The following is a 25,307-nucleotide window of genomic DNA, read 5'->3' as shown; positions in this document are numbered from 1 at the left end:
TGCAACTTCTCTGTATACTACAGCATCATCCGCGAAAAGCCACATGGAACTTCCGACACTATCTACCAGGTCATTTATATATATTGTGAAAAGCAATGGTCCCATAACACTCCCCTGTGGCACGCCAGAGGTTACTTTAACATCTGTAGACGTCTCTCCATTGATAACAACATGCTGTGTTCTGTTTGCTAAAAACTCTTCAATCCAGCCACACAGCTGGTCTGATATTCCGTAGGCTCTTACTTTGTTTATCAGGCGACAGTGCGGAACTGTATCAAACGCCTTCCGGAAGTCAAGAAAAATAGCATCTACCTGGGAGCCTGTATCTAATATTTTCTGGGTCTCATCAACAAATAAAGCGAGTTGGGTCTCACACGATCGCTGTTTCCGGAATCCATGTTGATTCCTACATAGTAGATTCTGGGTTTCCAAGAACGACATGATACTCGAGCAAAAAACATGTTCTAAAATTCTACAACAGATCGACGTCAGAGATATAGGTCTATAGTTTTGCGCATCTGCTCGACTACCCTTCTTGAAGACTGGGACTATCTGTGCTCTTTTCCAATCATTTGGAACCCTCCATTCCTCTAGAGACTTGCGGTACACGGCTGTTAGAAGGGGGGCAAGTCCTTTCATGTACTCTGTGTAGAATCGAATTGGTATCCCGTCAGGTCCAGTGGACTTTCCTCTATTGGGTGATTCCAGTTGCTTTTCTATTCCTTGGACACTTATTTCGATGTCAGCCATTTTTTCGTTTGTGCGAGGATTTAGAGAAGGAACTGCAGTGCGGTCTTCCTCTGTGAAACAGCTTTGGAAAAAGGTGTTTAGTATTTCAGCTTTACGCATGTCATCCTCTGTTTCAATGCCATCATCATCCCGTAGTGTCTGGATATGCTGTTTCGAGCCACTTACTGATTTAACATAAGACCAGAACTTCCTAGGTTTTTCTGTCAAGTCGGTACATAGAATTTTACTTTCGAATTCACTGAACGCTTCACGCATAGCCCTCCTTACGCTAACTTTGACATCGTTTAGCTTCTGTTTGTCTGAGAGGTTTTGGCTGCGTTTAAACTTGGAGTGGAGCTCTCTTTGCTTTCGCAGTAGTTTCCTAACTTTGTTGTTGTACCACTGTGGGTTTTTCCCGTCCCTCACAGTTTTACTCGGCACGTACCTGTCTAAAATGCATTTTACGATTGCCTTGAACTTTTTCCATAAACACTCAACATTGTCAGTGTCGGAACAGAAATTTTTGTTTTGATCTGTTAGGTAGTCTGACATCTGCCTTCTATTACTCTTGCTAAACAGATAAACCTTCCTCCCTTTTTTTATATTCCTATTAACTTCCATATTCAGCCAGATATTCTAGAACCAAAGAAGATGAAGCAAAACTGTGTGAAAAATCTAAAATCCCTTTCAACACAAGTATTTTATAAGAAGAAAATTAAATCCTCTGTTCACTTTAAAATATGTCATGTGAGAAATATATATTTTTAGAACTTTTGTGAATTCACAATTTTAGATGGTTTTGGGTTATAGATAGATTCAAAATCAAAATTTGGGGTAAAAGATGCCACAACACAAAGTAAAAATACCAATAATTTGCCAAAAAAGTGGAGATATGCAAATTTCTCTCAATCTGGGACAAGTTTATTTGTATTTAAATATTTGTTCACTATAATGTGCTGTAAGTCTGAATGGGTTAATCACTTTATTGTGTAATGTTAACTTTAAAAAAAAAAGTAATGTGCTGTAAGTCTGAACAGGTTAATCACTTTATTGTGTAATGTTAACTTAAAAAAAAAAAACTTTTCCCTGGCATTTACGTCATTTACAGTTGGTTCCATTGTAAACTCTGTTCTCTCAATTAATCATTCCCATCTCATTAAAATTCCTTATGAATAACATTTCCCATACTTTGCATTTTTGATCACTACCCCAAGTTCAACATCAATTTCCAGTCATTTTATGTGAAAACTACAAATTTATTTTAATTTAGTTTTCCTCTTAAAGGCAAGTCATATAACACACAAAAATAACTGAGAAACAACTGATTTCAGATTATCATAATTAGTTTTTACTAATTTCTCAAGATTCTCACTAAAGAGTTCTTCTACATTCTTAGTTTTGTCTGTCATAACACTCTCAATTACATCTTTATGCCATTCGGAATTCATAAACATTTTTGCAGATTCATGAAAGTTTTTGAAATAGACACTTTATGAGTATGCCATGATGAGTGTCATGGGCTGTGTGTTGCGAGCAAAGCCAAACACAACTTACAAAGGACACTTTTAACTGTTTAAGAATATACAAACTATGTATATAATGGTAACCAGTCCACTCAAAATGTTATCAATATGCCATCTACATCAGTCCTAAAATCATAACAGTTTATAGTTATCTTGATACCTATTACTATTAGCACTGCTACAACAGCAGATACTACTACTATAATAACAACAATAGAAGTATTGGTAATATAAAAAACTACTATTACTGTTGCCACCACCTTGATTTTTCTGCAGCATACACACTGAGGTGACAAAACTCACGGGATAGTGATATGGACATACATAGGTGGTATGTTGTACACAAGGCATAAAAGGGCAGTGCATTGGCAGAGCTGTCATTTGCATTCAGATGATTCATGAGAAAAGGATTCCGACATGATTATGAGAATTAACAAACTATGATAGCGCAATGGTAGTTGCACCTGGATGCATGAGACATTTCATTTTAGTAACCATCAGGGAATTCAATATTCCAAGATCCAATGTGTCAAGTGTGTCACAAGAATAACAAATTTCAGGCCTTACCTCTCACCAAGAGAAACACAGTGGCCAACAACCTAACTTAACGACTGAGAGCAGCAGCATTTGAATAGAGTTGTCAGTGCTACCAGACAAGCGTCGTCGTCATTGGCTCATACTCATATCTGAGTTTTCATTTCTCTCCTGAGATTTCCTTTGTCATGGTTCAGGTGTGGAAATGTCTTTGATGGCTTAGTAGTCAAATCCTAGCATGGAACATGTGACCACAAATTACAAGTGATGGAAGGTGGGGGACGAAGCTGGGCCTGGAGGAGTTTGCATCTCTGGCGTTTGTCATTCTCCAGTCTTTGGCATTTCCACTCAAAGTTCTGAAGAACATTTGAGGTAGTTGAGTGCCAGTGACTGCAGTCTTCTGCCATGGTGGACCAGTTACTTGGATCAATGTTCAAGGTTCTTAGATTTTTCTTATACTCAAAGCCGTTTACCTGTGCTCACTTTAATGTCAAGGATTTGACATGGAAATCTGTCTTCTCTCATCTGCTGGACATGCCCTACCCATCTTAGGTGGTGCCCAATAAAGAGAGCTTCTATACAATTCATTTTTGCTTTTTCATGAACAGTGGTATTCGATATAGTCATTCCGTTTCATGTTCATGATGTGTCTTAGCTTCTGTTGGTTGAACCATTCTAATTTCTTCAGATCACAGCAGTATAATGTCCAGGCTTTGCAACCACAGAGCAGCACTGAGATGACAACAGCTTTATACACTGTCAATTTGGTGTATAGTGTTAGGTCTTTATTCAGGAAGACTCGTTTTCTGAGAAGAAAAATTCTACATGGGCAGCACTTATTCTGTTCTCCAAGTCTTTTTCAGATGAGCAATTAGGTGACAGTATACTTCTTAGATAAAGGAAATGGTCCACTTGTTCCAAGGGTGTATCCAGAAGCGGAAATGCTGAATTCAGAAAGGGAAGAGCCAGGAGCTGGCTGTGCGAGCACATTTGTCTTTTAAGTATTGATGGAAAGACCAAATCATTTGTATGCCAGACAAGCAACACTGTGGGGAATTACCCCGGAAATGAATGCTGAATATATGGCCAACATGTCCATTGGGACAGAGAGGCAGAATCTGGCATTCATGGGCTATGGTAGCAGGTGACCGAGTGAGTGCCTTCGCTAACAGTATGAGACAGTGGGCAGTGCCTCTCTTGGGCTTGCAAACATTTAAGTTGGACCATAGATGACTAGAAAAACATACTCTTGTTGGATGATCCCAATTTCAGTAGGTAAGAGCTGATCATAGAGGTAGAGTGTGCCACAGATCCCACGAAGCCATGGACCATGTTGTCAATAATTCACTGTGCAAGCTAGTGGTGAGTGCATGATGGTAAGAATTGTGTTTTCATGGAATGGACAGGGTCCTCTGGTCCAAATGAACTGATCATTGACTGGAAACAGTTACATTCAGCTATTTGGAAACGATTTGCTGCCATTCATGTGTTTTGTGTACACAAAGAATGATGGAATTTTTATAGATGACAATGTATCATGTCACTGAGCCACAATTGTTTGCTGTTGGTTGGAAGAACATTCTAGACAATTCAAGTAAATATTTGGCCACCAAGATCGCCTAAATAGAATCTCATCAAACAACTATGGGACATAAATGAGAGGTCAGTTTGTGCACAACATTCTCCACCACAACACTTTCACAATTATTGGCAGATATAGAAGTAGCATGGTTCAGTAGTTGTGCAAGGGACTTCCAACAACTTTTGGGCCAGGCAAAATCATGTCCAACACAATATCAGGAGGTATCCCATGACTTTTGTCATCTCAGTGTAATATGGCTACAACCATTGAAAATTATGTTACTAATACTAGCACTTAAAATACAGTTACATATGAGAATTTTAGGGTCACTGGCTCCTGGAGAACAGTTAAATAGCATAGCACCTTGTGTAGCTTTTCTATTTCCCTTTACTGTAGTCAGAGATGGACACACACACACACACACACACACACACACACACACACACACAAAATATACTACTAACAGAATGCATCTAGTTTCTCTCTACAATTCATGCCAGTTTGGAGTTCCATTGGGTCCAGAAATATTCTGCTGCCTCCAGATAACATGTCAATGTGTCACGTGCACCATTTATATTTCTCTGAATCCCCCAGCCTTGCTAGGTACATTAGTGGTCATCTCCCTTCACTATTCCATTACTCGACCAATCACTTGTAGTGCTGTTGGGCTTCATTCCCAATCCATAGAGTTATACAGGGTGATTATGTAAGAGGCAGTCAAATGAAAACTGAACAGCTGCCACAACATTCAAAGAAATCACCACAAACATTAAGACATTTATCCCAGCGGGAGACAAGGTATGTATTTAAGGGGGTGAACAATAGTACACAGGTGGCACCAAGGGTTTTACCACGCTAGAGCAGGTGTTTGCCATTTTATTCCTGGGGGTGTCAGTGCTGCAGCATCCCATGGTCATGCCTTAGGAGATCGTGAAACAAGAGGGCTGAAAAAGCATAAACACCCAAGTCTGCTTCAGCTCACATTCAGTTTTCATTGCATGATTTTGAACAGTCCCTAATGAATCCACACAGTATATCAGAGCAGAAATTGTGGTTGTACTACACTGAAATTGGGTCAAATTACATTCAGAGATGTTGCAGTACCATGGTGACCTAGAATAAGGTTGAATCATCCATTGGGTGTCAACACTGTTGACAGTTGTCAAGAACATCATCATATTGATCATTGCACTACAAACTTCTGTTTTTGACCAAAAAATGTGTGGAAATCAATAACCCAAGGAAAGGGGTGGTTTTATTGATGTCTTGTATAACACCTCATGATGGATTTTCCTGTAATATCTGAGTGGCAGTGTGTCTGAAATTTTTTTCTCATGCAACATTGCCAAACTGTTGCTGCTGAGCAGTTGCTCTCCTAATCAGCATCTCATATGAGCAACCAGTTGTATCTTTTATTGATATCGTTCACACCTTAGTACTTCAGCTGCACACAGCTCTGTTTAACATGAACAGCTTGCTGTAGTCATAGGGTCAAGCCATGCATATCAGCTTACATGCCCCACAGCAAACTCACTACAAAAATTAACCAGTAGCTGTAATTCTGCTATCAAATAGTTTATGCATTGACTAAAACTGCGAGTGATTAAGATACACAGAATTACAAAATAAATGTTAAATGTGTTATAATTGAATAGCAAGGGTTCTATTCTAACATCTGTAATTGACATAGATAACAGGGAATTACATTGACTAGAGTTTATTCAAGAAATGACATCTTGGATAAATGGGAAGTTGTCCTATGATATGCAGTTAAAATACAGACAGAAATTACCCTTATCGATTGCTATAAAATATCAGCACCTCTTTAAGTTTCTGAATAAAATCTAAAAACTCATCAATGGGATTTGTTGGACTGTGGACAAAAATTCATTGTAAAAATTCCTGTTGTTGCCTCTCAAGTGTCGTAACCTCTGTCAATGGTACCAGCATATGATTTATATGCTTCAGCATAGGTAGTTCACACACACAAAAATCTGGCATCAACCCATTTCAGTGTTAGAAATATGACCTTTTTTATGAACTCACTCTGGAGTCATGTTTGTTTTGCTCCACTCAGAATTTTTTCAGGAAATAACTCTCAGACACTTCATAGGTGGTGAATGAAGCACTTATTAAATTTGACAATGATTGTACATTGCCCTCAATATGTCTTCTAGTAAACATAATTTTTGCCTCTTTTGACACCAAGAAAATCAACAGGATGGTATTTTCCATCATTTGCAAAACATTTTGTTGTTCCTCAATTAACACAAGGAACACCTATCGCAGTAGTAGCCTGATTTGCTGCTAAAGAATTTATTTCTGTCCATAGGTCTTTACTCTGTGGTTCTTGCCACAAAACTTTATTATTAATTTCTTCTTCCAATTGTTGTCTATTTTTCACCATCTCTTTTTCACAGTCTTCCAGGGAAATTGTTAATAGAATATTTGGTCACTTCCTCAAGTGCATTTTGCCTCAGCACACAATTCTTGACATCACTACCCAGCTCTTAATACATCTTTTATGGCTTGTCCTGGAAATCTTTTGCCACTTTGTTGACTCTAGTGTTAACTGGGCCAATCTCTTCAGAAATTTTGCCTACATCTGCCCTTATAGGTTCTAATTTTGAATCCATCTTCCCTTCTAGATCAGATTTAATTTTCTTAACCTCAGATTTTACACATTCTGCTACATTTGTCAACTGAACTTATTTCTGTTTTTATTGAACCTATCTCTGTACCCAGTAACCCCATCATAGGATTCAAATTTGTCAGAATTGCCCTTAACAGTGCCACTGAATCACTAATAATTACACTTCCTGTCTCTGATTTCTGATGATCTGCTCCACTAATATCATCCCTATCAAAGTCACCGTTTTCAGAGTTTGGACTAAGGGGCCCACCAACATTATCTCAACCACACATGCTGGGTGACAGCTTAATCATTGGAAGCTCCATCATTGATGATGATGCTTCAGGGTCAAGTATTTTAACACTATTGGTGCACATACTTAATTTGTCTGTCATCCTAGCTTTTTCTGCTGTAATGCTGTTGCCAAAAAAGTGTAGATGATTCCAATGGTGATGGTCTTGAAGTCAATGCAGGTAGTCCACATTGCCGTGGTCACCACTGCTGCTGTGCTACCGTCGTGGTGTCCGCTGCTGCTGGTCTCTGCAGACTCTAGCTCAGCATGCCTCTGCATAGCCTTCCTCTTCTCTCTTGAAGTTCTGTCCCTAATTTCTCCATGCCTATCTTTTGCTACCAATTCTCACTCACGTAACTGCTGCAAAATCTTGTGCTTGGATCCCCCATGCAAACTGCCAATCATGAAGTTGATTTGGGACCTGGATCACAGAATGTTTTAATGTGTTAGAATTACAATTCTAAAGTGATTACACTCATATTGCAGGCAAGAAAACCCCAATTGCGACTGTAACTAACTCTTACTGCTGAGTAGCTGCTCTTCAAAACAGTATCTCATATGAGAAAACAAGTTGCATTTTTTCCTGTGCTTACTGATAACTTATGTACTGGACTTGGGCTATGCAAGGCTCTGTTTAAAAAGGAATAGCTCAATGTTGTCATACCTTTGAGCCGTGCTTGTCTGTTTTCATGGCCTGCAGCTAATTCACTGTGAATAATAACCTGTAGCTGTGATCCTATAGTCAAATAGACTATGCAATGGCTACTCTTGAGAGTTAATAAAATGCATAACATCTATAACCAATGTAGATGACAGAAAACAATGTTGAACAGTGTTTATGCAAGAAATGACATCTCAAATTAATGGGAAGTGGTCCTATGATATTCAGTTAAAATACAGACATAAATAAACCTTATCAAATGCAATGAAGTTATACTGAGAGCATTACGAGAATGGTAGCAAAATCTTCAAACTAAATAGTCATGAAAGATAAATGAAAACTAAGTCAATTTCATAATTCCAAGCCGGCCGGGGTGGCTGAGCAGTTCTAGGCGCTACAGTCTGTAACCGCGTGACCGCTACGATCGCAGGTTCGAATCCTGGCTCGGGCATGGATGTATGTGATGTCCTTAGGTTAGTTAGGTTTAAGTAGTTCTAAGTTCTAGGGGATTGATGACCTCAGAAGTTAAGTCCCTTAGTGCTCAGAGCCATTTGAACCATAATTGCAATACACAAAATGTTCACCAGTTCACAACAGTTCAGAGTTCAACATGATTTTTCACAAATCAACACATGCAAAAGTAAGAATTGTCAGAACATTGTAGTGGGCATTCACTGCCAGGAATGCATCACTATGCTAATGAATCATGCCTGTTACCACGGGTAGATCTGTCATCTTCCAGCACTTGACACAGTGTCCAGAATTGTTCCCTTGAGCTCTTCACTTGGAAAGTCCCAGTCGACACTTGACTCCCACAATGTTACAATACTATTTGCTTTTCCATTGGCTGAAGGCCATCCCATCAAACATTCACCCATTATAGACATGATCTGACTCTTCTTGATCACTTCCTAGACTAAACTAATACATTACAACAATATTTAAATAAAGAAATGTTAGGAATATTACATCACTTTCAGATAATTTATGATAGTTATAAATAAAAATTTGTACATAAGCAAATATGCCAGTACTCTTTCACAACTACATTCAAGTTAAATGACAAAGAATTTTTCTCAAATAGTATTTAAATAATTATTAATGCTTTCTTGATAGAAGCATCTTTTGGTTCTGTTTTTGATTATGGTGTCTACTAACATATGTGATTGAACACTTTTGAATTAACACAGTTTTTAATAGCACTTGTAATCAACATTTAAATAAAGTTACTGGGAAAGTAGCAAAGTGTTCATTAAATGAAAATGTTAAGTATGACAAAATATGAGGTAGTCATGAGAGATCATTTACTTTGTAATTGTGGCAGATGACAAATGTTTGCATAATGGAACAGATATAAAGGATGTCATAAAGCAGTAATTAAAATGGATACAGATACATAGCTTTCAGGGCTGACAGCTATGGTGCAACGCTATTATATGAGATAATGTTTGTTGAAATTTTGTGAAGCATTTAAAAGTTAATTTGCAGGTTCATTGTGTAAATGTTTATTCACTGTGAAATACTAACTTTTGTGGTTTTAAAGATATCAATATGTTGTTGAGTCATTGGATGTGCCACATTTTTCTGGAATTTCTGATTTAATCTGATTTGCCTTTACATTTGGTTGTAAGTTATTATAGACTCTCAGAGAGCTGTAAGAAGCCATCTTTCTGTTAGTGTCAAAGTCTGCCATTTCTGGGAGCACAGCTGGCTCTCTCAAGTGGTCAAGGCCTCATCCAAATTCTCCTTGTTGGGATTTTCTGGTTTCCAGCCATGTGCTCCTTGTTTCACCCCTGGCTGGCCTGGAGCATCTGCTGTGGCCTGACATGATCTCCTGGGCTAGTAGCATTCAGTCATACAACAATTTCATCTCTTACCAACAATGGCCAGCTGGTAAGCTCACCTATATATGTGTAATGCTACACTTGACCACCCATAAGAAAACTGCATGATTTCTAAACTGGGCATTGCACTTACAACCACCAGTACAGAGACATCACAAGAGGGGTGAAACGTGGGTGAGAGTAGGTGTGATGAACTACTGAACATGTGACATGTTCATGATGGCACTGGGCAGAATTTTGGTGAAACTTGGTGCCAACGCACCATCAGAAACTCATCTTACACCTAACATGAACTCCCAAGGTGTGGTCTTTTTATTGCATGTGTGGCTGCCTTGATTTTTGAAGCATTGCCAAGCCTGACGGTAATGCCACAGGACATCACATTTGCTCCCCATTTCAGAGAAAGGCTTCTAACTGTTTCTGACAACACGAGACAGCATGGTACTGGGGTGCAAGACTTACGCGTTTCTCACAGTTGACTTATGTATTGTGTGGAGCAATTCCAACACCAGAAAATCAAATGTAAGTGTCTTCAGTTCAGTACATAATTCATTTGTTCACCACAAGTACAGTCATTACACCAGCAAGGAATAAAGTGTGCTTGCTACTTGTACTAGACATACAGCTTCTATGGTGTGAGCAGCAAACACTTGTCCATGCTGATTGACTGTCACTGTTGCAGTATTCTCCCAATACACGCCCATTTTGCACACACAGAAACTGGCGGTGAGGTAGACAGATTACAAAACAGGAGTTTTTAGGACTTGCAGCATATGCTGTTTACTTGTTACTTCTAATGCACACTAGCAGTTAAGATTCCCTAGAAAATAATTGTTGCAAACTCACCCTCGCTCTTAAAATATTGGGTGTTCGAGATGGTGGAAAGCCGAGTGTCTTTAGAACTTACACCAAAATTCTCAAGGCACTACAGGCTGCTGGTAGCTTTGAGTCAAATTTCAAACTTATGTCTCACAATTGGTGATAATTACTGGTTTTCCAATAAGTGATCCTTTAATTTTGTTGAGCTGTGTGTTTACTGTATAGGTACTCAATTCATAGGAGCGATGTTCAGACTGTGCACTGCAGGATCTGTGTTGTCAGTAGAGTTAGTGTCATGAAGTGCAATTACACAACAGTAATGGCATGGTGACATGGTGTTTAAACAGTCAACATTGCGCATGCAGCTGCAGACAGTCAAAATGCATCTGGACAAGGTGAGCAGGACTTTACTCATATAACTATTTTAACAAGACAATAGCAATAATTCTGCTGCTCTTAGCAAGTATCAACACATTAAAGGAACATAGAGAGGTGGTCTTTCTGCACCATGTTTGAAGAACATGGTTCTGAACATTAAATTAACTGGAAATTTGAGAAATGCTCCTTGGAGATGCCAATGGCCAATTGTGCCACAAATGGTTGAAGAAGTTACTGTTGCCATTGATGAGAGTGCCAGATGAGATGCATGCTCTTCAAGCAGTGCAAAAGCTGTGGAATGACACCTGAACATACCATGGCCCATTGTGTGAAAAGAGCTAAGAACAATATTGTGAAATGGTATCTCTTGCTCAGTTCTAGGCTGTTGTGGATGGATATGATTGTTAACTGGGCAACATTTGTGAACTGGAATGAAACGATGGTACACAATTAATAAATGTTAGCCTCTCATGGGGAAATAAAAATGTCCTTCAATGTTTTGTTCATTATTTCTTCTGCATGTCCTTACAATTGCTTGCTTTAAGTTTCATTCTCTTACAATCAGCCATTTTCAAGTTTAATTATAACCCACTTATATACAGCCCTTCCTCATCTCTGGAGTGGCATGTGTTGGCTATATTGCACATTGTTTTTTCTGAGACAGCATCAGCTACAATATTTAAGGTGTCTTTTACTCTAATTATGCCAAAAATGATTATACCTCTTAAAGTGTGCCAAGCAGTCCTTGCTATATCTTCAACTATGATACAACCCCTTTTGACATGATCTAGTGTGCTGATTTTGCTGCAGCCACAAGTGCTCGTTGCCCTCTTACCTATTCTATTAACATATGTAGGATACAGTCCACATCCAGAAATGTACCCCTACTTGCTTCAAAATGTTTTATCTGAAGCTTTTCGTTTACATCAGGAGGAAATCAAAGCGTAATCTTTCCTGTATCTGAGGAATTCCATCTCTGATGCCTTTCCACAGATGCTATATCCTTTGTTAGTAACTGATTTGTTACCATTTGCCCAAGAATTTCCAGAAAATGACAGCCTTTTTTCTTATTTGTAGGTTCATGGGACACACACCCATCAAAATAGTTAGCCTGTCTGTAAATGTGGCACTGAAGGCTCCATAACATCATAACAGGATTCACTGCTGTACTTTTTTCACTGTAATGGCGGGCCTGTCCAGTGGTATGCTGTGCACCCAAACACTGACACTATAGCCCACATTTGCACACTTATGGTACAGTATGATTACATTCATGGTACAAATGAAGCCTCCTTTGCCCCCTTAGTAATAATTTTATTCATTATAAAATTCCCTTTCCCTCCCGAAAATTCTGTATGGGCACTGAATGTTCATGTTCTTTTCTGCAGTTGGTTGTGCAAGTTTGAACTATGAGGATGGAGAATGAGTTGTGTGTGTTTGATTGATTCGTACTGTGAAGTGAAATGACTGAAAATATATGTTTAATTCTGCAGAAAGTACACCAGAATTCATATTATTATTTAAACATCAACATGATCATCCTCTAGATGATTACAGAAAGATAAATCACAGAATGGAAATGCACAATCAGCCATCAATAAAAAACAAAGAACAGCAACAAAAAGATGATTATAATTGTTATTAACACAACTGGTTATTTAAATTCAACTGTCCCTGTTATTCACTGCAGTGTGTTACTATCTCAGTGTGAAAACTGCTTTGAAAATTTGATCAGCTGCCCAAGTTACTAAGTTACTCCAAACATTAATAAACCAACTTTGGGAACTAAGAGGGTGGGCATGGTCAGAACACTCACAGACACAGCATCCATAAGGGGAACAAGGGTTTAGTGAAATCAGATAATAATATTTCTAGATACCTTACAAACAAAGAATTTCCAATAGAGGTAGCCCAGAAACAGATTAAGAGTTCATAACAAAAACAACACCCACACTCTTTTTTTAAATACGCAAGTTTCCGCGTAATCTAGTACCCATGCTCAAGTCCCACCAAATGCTCCACCAAATTTAGTTGAGTTACTGCAGCTCAAAAAAAAGATGGTTCTATGGAAACTAACCTTGACAAAAGTGTTTGTGATAAAAACAACCTTTATCAAATGATAAAAGCTTTTCATTTGTGAAGATTGGGGACACTGTGACTTGAATGTTTGTTGTCACCTTTCTAGTAACTCTTGAGGTCTTTTAGCCTAGACCTTGCATGTGTTGTGGTTCAGTAGCTGAGGTTCTGTAAATAATTCTGAAGATAGAGTCCAGTTGTGTAAAAAACCAAAATGTTAAGAAAGAAAGAAAAATGTAATAAAAAATATGAAGCTAATGGAAGAGGAACATGTAAACCATGTTGGCAGTAATGTTCTCATGAAACACTTTTGAGAGGACAGCAATAAACAACAGTTTTCATTCTTTCCTTCTCTCTGTCTCTAAATTTTTCTATCAGGAAAGTATGTAGGTGAAGCGACATTTGCACATTGGTTGCACATGCAATGGATTGTGAAGCTTTCAGCCAACAACTGCTCAACAATGCGAACAAAATTTTTTAGAGTTATTCCATGAATTCAGAAAGATTTCAAGACATAGCCTTATCACAGTTGTTTATGTATAACAATTAAGGCAGTTGAAAATAGTGCTTAAAGAGGGTGCAAGTTGTGAAGATGGTGCAAGTTCATTGTTAGGTACTACTTCTGCTCATGACATACTTTTATTATGAAGTCTGGGTTATTGGTGATGCTCTAGGAACAGAGCTACCTGTGTCTAGAGAGATTGGTACTTGTAGAGAATGATATATACACCCCTGATGTAAATTGTCCTTAATTTTAAATAAAAATTCATTGCCAACATTATATGATGACATTTAACACATGTAAAATAGGAAATATTAATGTCTTAATATTTGGTCTATGACTTTGAGCATTGTAATGACTCAATAAGAAGCACTTAAATCTGATCTTATGAGCACTAGAGTATTGACAATTTATGACATATATTATTTGAGTAATGCTGTTATGTTATATATGCACTGCTGTAATATATTTTTTAGAAAATTTTGCTAAGGGAAGAAGAGCATCTGAAGATGGTGCTGATAGTCTTAGAACTGATTACTAGTATACAATTTAAAAAATTAAAAATCATCCTTGCCACTAGAGACTAATTTATTTATAACTGCAAGAGGCATTTCTGACTTTTCATGTAATGTCTCGAAATTAACAATGCAAACAACAGTTCTCCGCAGGATATGAGAAGAAACCAGAAAAACAGGCATCATGAAGTTTCTCAGGCATTCACAGGCCTTGCTGAATATCACATATCCTTATTTAAACCAAGAGTTTTTCAACAAATAAAAATCCATCTGAAATGTATCAACCAGAAGAAAGTACACAAAGATTTTATGGACAAATATTATATTAATGTGCCCTATGAACTCTGTTGGGATATTCTTGGGTGGTACTTCTCTACCTGTGACACATTGGGGAGGAATATTACTGCTATTAGCAGTAGTGATAAGCCAGATTATAAAGAAGTTCACTTAATAAATGTGGAAAACTTTTAAGATGTAAAAACACACTTCAAGCAGAATGCTCAGTAGGGCTTACTGATAGTTGTATCTCTAGATTAAGTGCTCCGTGCACATCAGCTAACAAGTATTGTTATATTTTGTGTGACATGTCTTCTTATTTCCAGCTAAATTTTCTGACAAGAATAGCCTGTATCAGTGAGAAATGTAGTTTGATAAACCGTTTCTTGTAGCTGGCCTGAAAGGTAAATTAAGCCCATAACATAATAATGGTTTAGATATTCCTTGGAAGCAATATAAAATTTTTTGACAAGGCCTGTGATTGTTATGAACTCTCCAAGTATTACTTTGGCGAGCACTGCATACATCACCAACAGAAATTAGTTTAGAAAATGTGATCTCAATGGCGATTTAAATTTGTTATGTCATTCTCCTGACTGTGATGATATTTCTAGGGCTGAATTAAATATTGTACTGACTTGACAGATCTACTCTTATGCAACTTTATAACCAGTCAGTGACTTACTTCCCACATCCTGAGAGACTGATATATGCTGCAGTAAGACCCATCTACAAATCTACAGCTAAAGACCACCTCTAAGAACAGATTCATTTTACACTTTTCAGACTTTTCAAAAGCTATTGAGGTTGTAGTTGGAATATTTATTCAGTTTTGTGTGTAGGACTTGTCAACTACCTCTCTATATAGTTTTCATCCAGGATTCTCTAAAGGAATAACCAAATGTGAGCTCACTAATGACATTCCATGGAGCTAAATAGCAAAAATTATGCTAATGGTGAATTCCATAACCACAGAAATCTGCTTGCTAGCCTAAAATATTATGGCATTTGTTAAGATGTTGCTAGTTGTGACCTATATAGGAAGTTTTTTCTCTGTTTTCTTTCTTGCTTTTCTCGTAGTTATACATGAATTTCTGGTGATATAGCATAGTGTTTATTTTGTTATACAGGGTGTTTATAAATTAATATCATGGTTTTAATGATTTATAACATTTGTTACATTAAACTTACAGTTATAAATGATATGTCAAATGAAACAGCAACTCAAACAGTTTTACCAAGAACCTTATAAATGTTCATTGTGAGCACCATTTGTCACACACCACACATCAAGTCTATAGCCGAGTTCTTCCCAAACATTGATAAGTGTGTCTTCAGTGATTGTAGCAACAGCTGCTTCAATTCAGTTTCTTAAATCAGGGAGGTCTGCTGGTAGTGGAGGCACATACACACCATCCTTGATGAAGGAAAAAATTGCATGGCTTTAGGTCTGGTGAACGTGGAGGCCATGCAAAGCAAGCCCAGTCATTGGGTCTCTTGTGGTCTATCCAGCACTTGGGTACAGTGAAGTTCAACCAATCACATACTTTGCTATTATTTAACATTTATAAGGTTCTTGGTAAAATTGTTTGAGTTGCTCTTTCGTTTGACATGTCATTTATAACTGTAAGTTTCATATAATAAATATTATAAGGCACTGAAACCCCGATATTAATTTATAAACACCCTGTATAATGTAATGGGTAATTGTTTGTTGTAAAAACAGTAATAAGCAACTGATATTATTTCCCTTTTGGACATTAGTAATTAGGTTTTCTTGTCTATTGAATATGTCCTTGCCACAGTGACAACACTGGTTGCTGGAAGATCACTGAGGTTAACTCTGTTGGGTTGGGCTAGTGCTTGGGAGGGTGACCATCCAGTCTGCCGAGCACTGTTGGAAAATGGGGTGCACTCAGCCCCTGTGAGACAAACTGAGGAGCTACCTGATGAGAAGTAGCAGCTCCAGTCTTGTAAACTGACATATAGCCAGGAGAGCAGTATGCTGCCCACATGCCCCTCCATATCTGCATTAAGTAATGCCTGTGGGCTGAGGATGACATGGCAGCCAGTTGGTACTGTTGGGCCTTCCAAGGCCTGTTTGGATGGTGTTTAGTTTAGTTTAGTTGTCTATTGAATATGTAAAATATTTTGATTCTTCATTTGTCATTTATTGCATTAATTTCATTGGAATCAGTTAGTGAAGTTAAAAGTGTACTGAGATATTGTACAAGCAGAGTGAGAGCAATCAGAATATTGATTGTGAGAGTCAAACAGTGTGAGAAGAATGGGTGGCACTCTTGTTCGTACTGAGAAGGCAGAAGGAGGTTAAAGAGTACTGATTGTGTTGCATCATGAAACAGACAGTAAGAATGACACTGATTAATGATGAGATACATTTCTGTTTTTTCCTGTAATGGAATGTAAAAACATTTAAAGTAAACAGAGAAGTTGGACTGTGTAAAACTGCCAAAATGAACTTGTCATTTAACTATGACAGTTAGTTCTGGAAAGAACTGTGTGCACTATGACTGTGCTGTGTGCATTTTAAATACTTCATAACTTCACTGCATATTCAGGCTGTCACTGACTGCCATGTGCATGAATCATTAATTGTGCCACAGGCATATAGAGACTGGTTATTAAGAGTGTGCATGTTACTGCCAACAGTGGACAGTTGTGTCATGTTACTCAAGTGTTAAATGAACAGACTGTAATTCTGTGATCAAAATAACTTTAAAATCCTCTACTGAACTGTGTTACTTCAGCCCTGTGCATGGGAGACATAATAAATTATCGTGCAAAGCTGAATATTGGTGACAACTGTAACAACGTCCAACTATACAGTGGCCTATAATATGCCACTGATGAAATTGTTACCATGTGGAAAGTAAAATTCCACATGAGATAATTCATTTACAGCATCTACACTCGACAGAGCTTATTCTAACACGACATCTGCAATGATAAGCTGCTGACAACATTGCACCTCACTGCTTGCATCATAATAGATAAGGACTGCTGCTTTAGGTCTCTGTTGTTGTTGTTGTGGTCTTCAGTCCTGAGACTGGTTTGATGCAGCTCTCCATGCTACTCTATCCTGTGCAAGCTTCTTCATCTCCCAGTACCTACTGCAACCTACATCCTTCTGAATCTGCTTAGTGTATTCATCTCTTGGTGTCTCTCTACAATTTTTTCCCCCCACGCTGCCCTCCATTGCTAAATTTGTGATCCCTTGCTGTCTCAAAACATGTCCTACCAACCAATCCCTTCTTCTAGTCAAGTTGTGCCACAAACTTCTCTTCTCCCCAATCCTATTCAATGCCACCTCATTAGTTATGTGATCTACCCACCTTATCTTCAGCATTCTTCTGTAACACCACATTTCGAAAGCTTCTATTCTCTTCTTGTCCAAACTATTTATCATCCATGTTTCACTTCCATACATGGCTACACTCCATACAAATACTTTCAGAAACGACTTCCTGACACTTAAATCTGTACTCGATGTTAACAAAGTTCTCTTCTTCAGAAACGATTTCCTTGCCATTGCCAGTCTACATTTTATATCCTGTCTACTTCAACCATCATCAGTTATTTTACTCCCTAAATAGCAAAACTCCTTTACTACTTTAAGTGTCTCATTTCCTAATCTAATTCCCTCAGCATCACCCGATTTAATTTGACTACATTCCATTATCCTCGTTTTGCTTTTGTTGATGTGCATCTTATATCCTCCTTTCAGGACATTGTCCATTCCGTTCAACTGCTCTTCCAAGTCCTTTGATGTCTCTGACAGAATTACAATGTCATCGGTGAACCTCAAAGTTTTTACTTCTTCTCCATGAATTTTAATTCCTACTCCGAATTTTTCTTTTGTTTCCTTTACTGCTTCCTCAATATACAGATTGAATAACATCGGGGAGACACTACAACCCTGTCTCACTCCTTTCCCAACCACTGCTTCCCTTTCATGCCCCTCGACTTTTATAACTGCCATCTGGTTTCTGTACAAATTGTAAATAGACTTTCGCTCCCTGTATTTTACCCCTGCCACCTTCAGAATTTGAAAGAGAGTATTCCAGTTAACATTTTCAAAAGTTTTCTATAAGTCTACAAATTCTAGAAATGTAGGTTTGCCTTTTCTTAGTCTTTCTTCTAAGATAAGTCATAAAGTTAGTATTGCCACACGTGTTCCAACATTTCTAGGGAATCCAAACTGATCTTCCCTGAGGTCCGCTTCTACCAATTTTTCCATTCGTCTGTAAAGAATTCACGTTAGTATTTTGCAGCTGTGACTTATTAAACTGATAGTTCAGTAATTTTCACATCTGTCAACACCTGCTTTCTTTGGGATTGGAATTATTATATTCTTCTTGAAATCTGAGGGTATTTCGCCTGTCTCATATATCTTGCTCACCAGATGGTAGAGTTTTGTCATGACTGGTTCTCCCAAGGCCATCAGTAGTTCTAATGGAATGTTGTCTACTCCCAGGGCCTTGTTTCGACTCAGGTCTTTCAGTGCTTTGTCAAACTCTTCACGCAGTATCTTATCTCCCATTTCATCTTCATCTACATCCTCTTCCACTTCCATAATATTGTCCTCAAGTACGTCGCTCTAGTATAAACCCTCTATATACTCCTTCCACCTTTCTGCTTTCCCTTCTTTGCTTAGAACTGGGGTTCCATCTGAGCTCTTGATATTCATACAAGTGGTTGTCTTCTCTCCAAAGGTCTCTTTAATTTTCCTGTAGGCAGTTTCTATCTTACCCCTAGTGAGACAAGCCTCTACGTCCTTACATTTGTCCTCTAGCCATGCCTGCTTAGCCATTTTACACTTCCTGTCGATCTAATTTTTGAGACGTTTGTATTCCTTTTTGACTGCTTCATTTACTGCATTTTTATATTTTCTCCTTTCATCAATTAAATTCAATATTTCTTCTGTTACCCAAGGATTTCTACTAGCCCTCGTCTTTTTACCTACTTGATCCTCTGCTGCCTTCACTACTTCATCCCTCAGAGCTACCCATTCTTCTTCTACTGTATTTCTTTCCCCCATTTTTGTCAATAGTTCCCTTATGCTCTCCCTGAAACTCTGTACAACCTCTGGTTCTTTCAGTTTATCCAGGTCCCATCTCCTTAAATTCCCACCTTTTTGCAGTTTCTTCAGTTTTAATCTGCAGTTCATAACCAATAGATTGTGGTCAGAATCCACATCTGCCCCTGGAAATGTCTTACAATTTAAAACCTGGTTCCTAAATCTCTGTCTTACCATTATATAATCTATCTGATACCTTTTAGTATCTCCAGGATTCTTCCAGGTATACAACCTTCTTTTATGATTCTTGAACCAAGTGTTAGCTATGATTTAGTTATGCTCTGTGCAAAATTCTACAAGGTGGCTTCCTCTTTCATTCCTTCCCCCCAATCCATATTCACTTGCTATGTTTCCTTCTCCCCCTTTTCCTACTGACGAATTCCAGTCACCCATGACTTAAATTTTCGCCTCCCTTCACTACCTGAATAATTTCTTTTATCTCGTCATACATTTCATCTATTTCTTCATCATTGTTGTGACAATTTCTTCTGCAGAGCTAGTTGGCATATAAACTTGTACTACTGTAGTAGGCATGGGCTTTGTGTCTATCTTGGCCACAATAATGCGTTCACTATTCTGTTTGTAGTAGCTAACCCGCACTCCTATTTTTTTATTCATTATTAAACCTACTCCTGAATTACCCCTATTTGATTTTGTATTTATAACCCTGTATTCACCGGACCAAAAGTCTTGTTCCTCCTGCCACCGAACTTCACTAATTCCCACTATATCTAACTTTAACCTATCCATTTCCCTTTTTAAATTTTCTAACCTACCTGCCCGATTAAGGGATCTGACATTCCACGCTCCGATCCGTAGAACGCCATTTTTCTTTCTCCTTATAACGACGTCCTCTTGAGTAGTCCCCGCCCTGAGATCCGAATGGGGGACTATTTTACCTCCGGAATATTTTACCCAAGAGGACGCCATCATCATTTAATCATACAGTAAAGCTGCATGTCCTCGGGAAAAATTACGGCTGTAGTTTCCCCTTGCTTTCAGCCATTCGCAGTACCAGCACAGCAAGGCCGTTTTGGTTAATGTTACTAGGCCAGATCAGTCAATCATCCAGACTGTTGCCCCTGCAACTACTTAAAAGGCTGCTGCCCCTCTTCAGGAACCACATGTTTGTCTGGCCTCTCAACAGATACCCCTCTGTTGTGGTTGCACCTACGGTACGGCCATCTGTATCGCTGAGGCACACAAGGCCCCCCCCCCCCCCCACAAGGTCCATGGTTCATGGAGGGGGGGGGGGGGGCTTTAGGTCTCACCAAAGACTAAAACAAATATTAAAATTGTAAATTTTCTATTTGGAACTTGTTCAAAGGAACTAATCTTTAATTTGCTCGTTCTTTAAAATAAATGTCATGATAGCAATATTTTGTTATTAATGTAGAAATTGTTGACCTCAGTGTAGTTGTTTCCAGTCATATGTCTGTTTATTTCATTCATAATTTTGGTGCCGCTGCCACTGCCTACTATTTAAAGTGTCTTTTGGTGAGTGTGAAATGTGTGCACCATAATTTCTGTGAGTGAATTTAATTGGCATTTATTTAGGCATTGTATTTGTTTGAATTGTGGAATTCAGCATTAAGCTGAATTCAGCATCCAGTGACAGCAGAGCTGCTTACACGTGATTTGTGCAATAAATGCAGATGTGAGTAATCATAATAACAAGTGTTAGGCTGAGCACTGTACCATAATTATCACATAAATCACACAATGCTCCCCAATTCCTACAATACAATGCAACTAACCACAAACAAAAATGATTTTTTATCACTAAGGCACCATAACATCACTGCTTATTCCAGCTTTAGAGAAAGTCATGACTATAGTGCTTGAAAGTTGCTTTCATTATAGTATAACATTCAGTTGTTTTCTGTTGGTATTAGCTTTTAGAAACAGAAGTAGTTCAATAAATAATTATGAAGACTGATGTTAGCAATCAGTTCAGTTTCAAATTCATCTCAATAAACACTACTTCAAATTTTAACTCTGCAGATTTATATAGTTCTGCTACTAATAAGACATAATTATAGTTGATGGTCTTCTAATCAACAGATATATGGAATGTTATTAGCTGCACATCACAATTATTTGAAGAGTTATTTATTGGACAATGCTTAGCACAAACATTTTGAGTTAACTACCTTAAATGTAAGTGATTAGTACTCACATATCAAGGAAAGTACACTGTAAGTGAAGCTCAGAATTACAAATCTCATCATCTCCACAGTCAGAAAATGGCAGTTTGAGAGTATCAGACAGTTTTGATGTTTTCCAGTTCACTATTGAACAATTTCTGCAAAATGTATCAATGCCTGTGGAAGAATTGAACATAAATAAACTGCTTTCTCTAAAAATGTGTTATTTATCTTTATCAGTAGTCAATTATTTGTCATTATTACCATGAAATAATTACCTATTATTAGATCAATTTTTTATAATCCCTATTTCATTTGAATCTACTACAGATGCTGATGTTTCAACATAGTTGAGTAGAAGGAATTGTTTCTAAATAGATATGAATGTTTTTGAGAAAAAGAAATCCAAATTCTTTTTCCTGAATTAAACAACAAACAAAAAACTCTGAGCTTTAAGGAAAGACTGAAAGAAAAAATTAAATTATATTTATAATTATGATTGATAAGAGAGAATAATAACAATAATAAGCTAACATTGCAGAGGTTTCTCAAACAGAAAGAACGTACTTGTGTCTTAGATGGATTTGGTGTAAGTTGGTGAGCACTCTAATACCTTGACAATTTCTCAAGAACATTAGTGGAGGTGTTTTCCACTAATTGAAAGTGTGTGCTCTGTGGGGCAAAAGCAGATCATCAGAATACAAGAAACTCCTGGTGTTAGAAGCCAAAGATTGGTCATTTGTATAGAAAACACTGCTGGTGTGTGTGTGTGTGTGTGTGTGTGTGTGTGTGTGTGTGTGTGTGTGTGTGTGTGTGTGTGCGTGTGTGTGTGTGGGTGTGGATGGGTTGGTGGGTTTGGACGGGGGAGGGGGGACAGAGGAGAAAGGAACAAAAAAATAAAAGAATAAAATTAAGCACCCAGAAGGATGGAGAAAACAAAATAAAAGTTCTTGGGTTGAAGAGAGTATATAATTTTGTTTTTGGGGGTTTTCAAATCTGAGTTATGAAGAACTTGGTAATATGAAGCATCTTTTCAGTCTGATGTTGCATCCCCTCTGGTCTGGATGCATGCTCTGATTCAGTTTGGAATAGTGCCATAAAGCCATTGTATTCTCTCCTGAGGCAAGCTGGTCCACAACTGCTGTAACCGATGCTTGATATCCTGGATACTGGCAGTGGGATGGGGTTTATGTCTGAGCTGGTAGTGAGTTCTTGTGACACATGTTCTATTGTGGAAAGATCTGGGGATCTTTCTGACAGTTTGAAAAGCTCAACATCATGCAGACAAACACCTCCAGCATCCACTGAAACAGCAGCTACAACTACAGATACAAGAAGTATGGTGGCACGTCCAGGGGTAAGAAATACAAGGAGCAGGAAACGTGTAATTCTTAAGGATTTTTGGTACCCAGCCTCGGCAAGGAACAGCCGGTAACATTGGGAAACATGAGTACAAACTCCTCTCAATCTAATTTCAATAATTTAAAAATAATGAGCCTTAACATACAATGCATTAAAAATAAAATATTAGAACTTGAGATTGCAGCCAGTGAAGATAGTATAGATTGTATTTGCATTCAAGAACATTGGTGCATGAGTTATGAACTAGAAAATATTTGCATTTCCCCATACAAATTAGTAAGCCATTTTTGCAGGAAGGAAACAAGACATGGCAGTGTTTGCATTTATGTAAAACCTGGAGTAAAGGTTAAAAATATGACTGTAACTGAATCCTTGAATGAAGAAAAACATTTTGAGGCTGCAGCAATACAGTTGAATATGCAAAAGAGTAAATTAATAATAATGTCAGTGTACAGATCACCCAGTGGTGATCCTGAAATTTTTAGAAATAAGTTAGAGGCATTGCTCAAAATATTACATCATAAAAAATCAACAATAATTATAAGTGGAGATTTTAATGTCAACTTATTGACTGAATGTGCATCCAAAGATCAGTTCCTGAATGTTTTACATAGCTACAATTTGTATCCACATATAACTAACCCTACAAGAATAACAAACTCTTCAAAAAGTCTCATAGATAATATCTTCACAAATATAGATGCCATAGATAAATGTTGACCTAGGAATATCTGATCACAATGCATTTATCCTTAAATTTCCCATAGCCCCTGTGATCAAAAATAGTTCATACCAAATATACAAAAGAACCTTCTCCACAAATAGTTGCAGTCACTTCATAAATACACTGACTAACCAATCATGGACAGAAGTACTGTTACAAACTAGCACAAACACTGCATATAATGTTTTTTCTTCCTTGTTTATGTTGAATTTTGAAATGTGTTTTCCTAAGAAACTTGTCAAAAGAAACATATATGGGCATACACATGCTAACTCATGGATCACAACAGGTATCAGAAATTCCTCCAGGACCATGAAAATGCTTAACTATAGACTGAAAAGTTGGACCGACCCCAAGTTTAAAGAATATGTAACAAATTACAAAAAAATATATAGAAACGTAATTACAAAAGCAAAATTACTAAGTAATGATAAATTAATAAGAAAATCAGGCAATAAATCAAAAACTATTTGTGAAATTGTGAAAAGGGAAACAGGTAATGGCCTCAAGGATCAGGAAATAATACTCAAAAATAGTGAAAATATTGAATTAAAAGATGAAACTCTGGCAAATTACATTAATAATTACTTTTTAAGTGTACCAGTGTCATTAAGTAAAAACTTTACTAAACATGAGAAATTAACAGCCCCAAAAGTAGACAGTAGTATGTTGTTAACTCCCACAAATGATAATGAAATATTAAAGGTGATAAAGAGTCTAAAATCAAAAATGTCTGCAGGCGTGGATGAAGTGCCTGTGTCAATAATAAAAAAAGTTGCCCAACAAATTATAAAGCCCCTGGTACATATTGCCAATTTGTCTTTCAGTGAAGGTGTGTTTCCTTAGAGGTTGAAAATCTCTAAGGTTAGACCTCTGTTTAAAAAAGGAGATCCATACAAGGTAGAAATTTATAGACCAATATCCCTTCTCCAATCATTTTCAAAAATTCTAGAGAAATTAATGAAAACCAGACTCATAAATTACTTAGATGCTCACAAACTTCTAAACTGCAATCAACATGGCTTTTTCTCAGGCCACAGCACAGAATCAGCTATCCATGACTATACCAAAGAGATTGTCAGGAGTCTCGACACCAAAAAATGTGTAGTGGGAAGTAACTTAGATTTATCTAAAGCTTTTGATACAGTAAATCACAAAATTCTGTTAAACAAGATGGAGGCAATAGGTGTAAGGGGAGTTGTGAAGCAGTGGTTTGAATCTTACCTTCAAGATAGAACTCAGGTGGTAGAAATCATCGCAGAGCATAAAAATGAGAAAATCAAGTGGGTCTCAGATGCAAAGAAATTGGAAATAGGTGTACCACAGGGCAGTGTTCTCTGTCCTTTATTATTCTTGCTTTATATAAATGACATAAAAAATCCTAATATTTCTACCAAAATAATGTTGTTCGCAGATGACACTAGCATAATTATAAGTGATGATAAAAAATCATTAACCACCACAACCGATATAGTCGTGAAATATATTCAACATCGGTTAAATGCTAATGAGTTAACACTTAATCTAAGTAAAACAAATTATATACAGTATGGCAAAGCAACTTAAGATATGGACCTCCAGTTAAAACTAATGGATAAGAAGATAGAGAGTGT

General features: G+C 37.5%; 1 protein-coding gene across 1 annotated transcript in view; it reads right to left on the bottom strand.

Annotated features, from left to right (window-relative positions):
• LOC124614041 (integrin alpha-4-like) overlaps window positions 1-25,307 on the bottom strand; it is a 560,480-nt gene that overhangs the window by 163,281 nt on the left and 371,892 nt on the right. The window contains exon 15 of the mRNA XM_047142871.1: window positions 21,641-21,785. Coding sequence (XP_046998827.1) covers window positions 21,641-21,785 — 145 coding nt within the window. The remainder of the gene's footprint in view (window positions 1-21,640; window positions 21,786-25,307) is intronic.

Source organism: Schistocerca americana, chromosome 4 (genome assembly GCF_021461395.2).
Source record: "Schistocerca americana isolate TAMUIC-IGC-003095 chromosome 4, iqSchAmer2.1, whole genome shotgun sequence".
NCBI lineage: Eukaryota > Metazoa > Arthropoda > Insecta > Orthoptera > Acrididae > Schistocerca > Schistocerca americana.
This window is presented reverse-complemented; position numbering and strand designations above follow the sequence as displayed.